Consider the following 2500-nt stretch of genomic DNA (forward strand, 5'->3'; position numbering starts at 1 on the left):
GGGGGTGTGTTGACACTTGGCACTCGTAGCTACCTTGGTCCCTCCTCTGTGTGTATTTAATTTGTAGCTTCCAGTTGTTTGGGTGTTCAAAATTCAGGGAATATCTGGGGGGAAGAAAAAGGTACAGAGCGCCAAATTGAAAAACTCTGTGTCTCGCTTTTCATTATGAAAGTTGTAGACATTTTCTTAGATAGCTCATAAAATGTTGATGGATTGCACTGGGGGTGTTAGCACGTTCAAGTATATAACAAATCTGCACTTTAGTTAAGCAAAGTAAAGGAAAACAATCCTTCATAACTATTTGAATAATGTATATCCTTTGTGTATGAACACGTGATATATCATTGCTAATATTTCAACAACAATAATAATGTTCCTTAAGAAAATACCAGTCAATTTGGATTCAGCACAATCTACCGGCTTTTACATGACACGAGTCTCTGGGTCTTCAAAATCAAGAAATCACAATGCAAAGTATGAAAACACTTAGCATAACCACAATGATTGTGTAATAAGAAAACAAAAATATAAACAAGTAAATAGATAAAGTAGGCCCTGGGACCACGTCGTAACGTGCATAGCCTCGACCTACAGATTCATTCTGCAAGTTGCCACCTCCCCCTATGTACTAGGAATTGTCGGGGCCCTAATTATATGTGGCATGGGAAGTCGAGTTTCTCGAACTCCCGGACAGTCGCCTTCAGTACACAGATGCAAACAAGGATATTCAAAAATCTAACTCCTAATTCAGCAGTTTCTTTCTGATTGCGGCAGTATTGCAAAACCAGTCAGCTGACAATGAAACCGTACCTGGCATCATTACTATAGGTATGGAGACCCCACGTGAGCAGCTTGATGTTGTCTCCATCCCTCCGCATCCATGATACCTGAAATATTGAGAAAGAGTACATTCTATTACATGCGTGTGGGTCCCTGACAGCACAAATGTATTACTTACTTATGGATACCCTAAAAATGCATTTTGTATGTATACGTGCGGATCCCAGATAAGAAGGAAGAGTTAAACAATATAGAAACCAAAAAGGGCATGATAAAAAAAAAAAGGAAGAAAAAAGTTTATGCAGAAAATGGACACGGTCGAGAACGAAAATAATCAACCAACAAACAAAGACAGTGAAACAAAGGAGGAAAACTAGTAGGAAGATACGAAAACAATGAAAACAGAAAGCGAATCCTGGAAACCCTTGCAAGCGACAGACAGGTCTCGCAACCGAAGTCCTTTGCTTGCAACTCAACAACTTTCCGTGAATGGAAAGAACAGAGGATCTTTATATTTTTCTGTTCGGAAATCTAGAAGAGGAATCATGCGGAATAAGATTAAAGGAAGAGGGAGATATGAAAAAGACAGTAGGAGGAGGAGGAGGAGGAGGAATAAGAAGAAGAGCAGGAGGATGAGGAGAAGGGGGAGGAGGAGGTTAAAGAATATGAAAAGGGTGAAGATGATGAAGAGGAGGAAGAGGAGGAAGAGGAGGAGGAGGAGGAGGGGGAGGAGGAGGAGGAGGAGGAGGAAGAGGAGGAGGAGAAGGAGGAGGAGGAGGAGGAGGAGGAGAAGGAGAAGGAGAAGGAGAAGGAGAAGGAGAAGGAGAAGGAGAAGGAGAAGGAGAAGGAGAAGGAGAAGGAGAAGGAGAAGGAGGAGGAAGAGGAGGAGGAAGAAGAAGAGGAGGAGGAGGAGGAAGAGGAAGAGGAAGAGGAAGAGGAAGAGGAAGAGGAAGAGGAAGAGGAAGTGGAAGAGAAAGAGGAGGAAAGGAGGTGGAGGAGGAGGAAAGGATGTGGAGGAAGAGGAGGAGGAGGAGGAGGAGGAGGAGGAGGGTGAGGAGGACGAGGACGAGGACAAGAACGAGGACGAGGGGGAGGACGAGGACGAGGAGGACGAGAACAAGAACGAGGACGAGGACAAGGGGAGGATAGAAGAGGGGAAGGAAGAAAAGAAAAAAAAAAAGAGAAAGAGAGCGAGAGACAGCGGAAAGAAGAGAAAAGACAACACAGAGTAGTATATATAAACAACTTTTCATTTTACCCGGGAGTATAACTTAGCAGAGTGTCAGAAGATAGTGTTTACAGTTAATGAAACTCGAAAAACAGTAAATGCACTGTCCTTCATATCAAACTAATGGTACAATACTTGAATAAATAATGGGCAAAAATACGTATCACATAAACAAATTACTCACAGCCTGGAAAAACATACATAAAGAAGTGGTGATGATAATAATAATGTTTACACGCATTACTGAAAATGTTATTATATATATATATATATATATATATATATATATATATATATATATATTTATATATATATATATATATGTTATATAAGGTTCACCTGTATTATCAATATCGTAATCATTATTATTATTAATATTATTATTATTATCATTATCATTATTATCTTTATTATTATTATTGTTGTTGTTACTATTATAGTTGTTGCTATTGTTATTGTCATGACCACTAATACTACTACTATCATTATTAT

The 2500-nt window shown here is 39.6% G+C and overlaps 1 protein-coding gene across 1 annotated transcript in view; it reads right to left on the reverse strand.

Moving 5' to 3' along the window:
- The window catches only part of LOC125041132 (titin homolog), a 24463-nt gene that overhangs the window by 10339 nt on the left and 11624 nt on the right, over window positions 1–2500 (reverse strand). Inside the window, exons 4-5 of the mRNA XM_047635918.1 lie at window positions 811–887; window positions 1–104 (exon numbers count right to left, since the gene is read on the reverse strand). The exon at window positions 1–104 is cut by the window's left edge and continues 33 nt beyond it. Coding sequence (XP_047491874.1) covers window positions 1–104; window positions 811–887 — 181 coding nt within the window. The remainder of the gene's footprint in view (window positions 105–810; window positions 888–2500) is intronic.

Source organism: Penaeus chinensis, chromosome 3 (assembly GCF_019202785.1).
Source record: "Penaeus chinensis breed Huanghai No. 1 chromosome 3, ASM1920278v2, whole genome shotgun sequence".
NCBI lineage: Eukaryota > Metazoa > Arthropoda > Malacostraca > Decapoda > Penaeidae > Penaeus > Penaeus chinensis.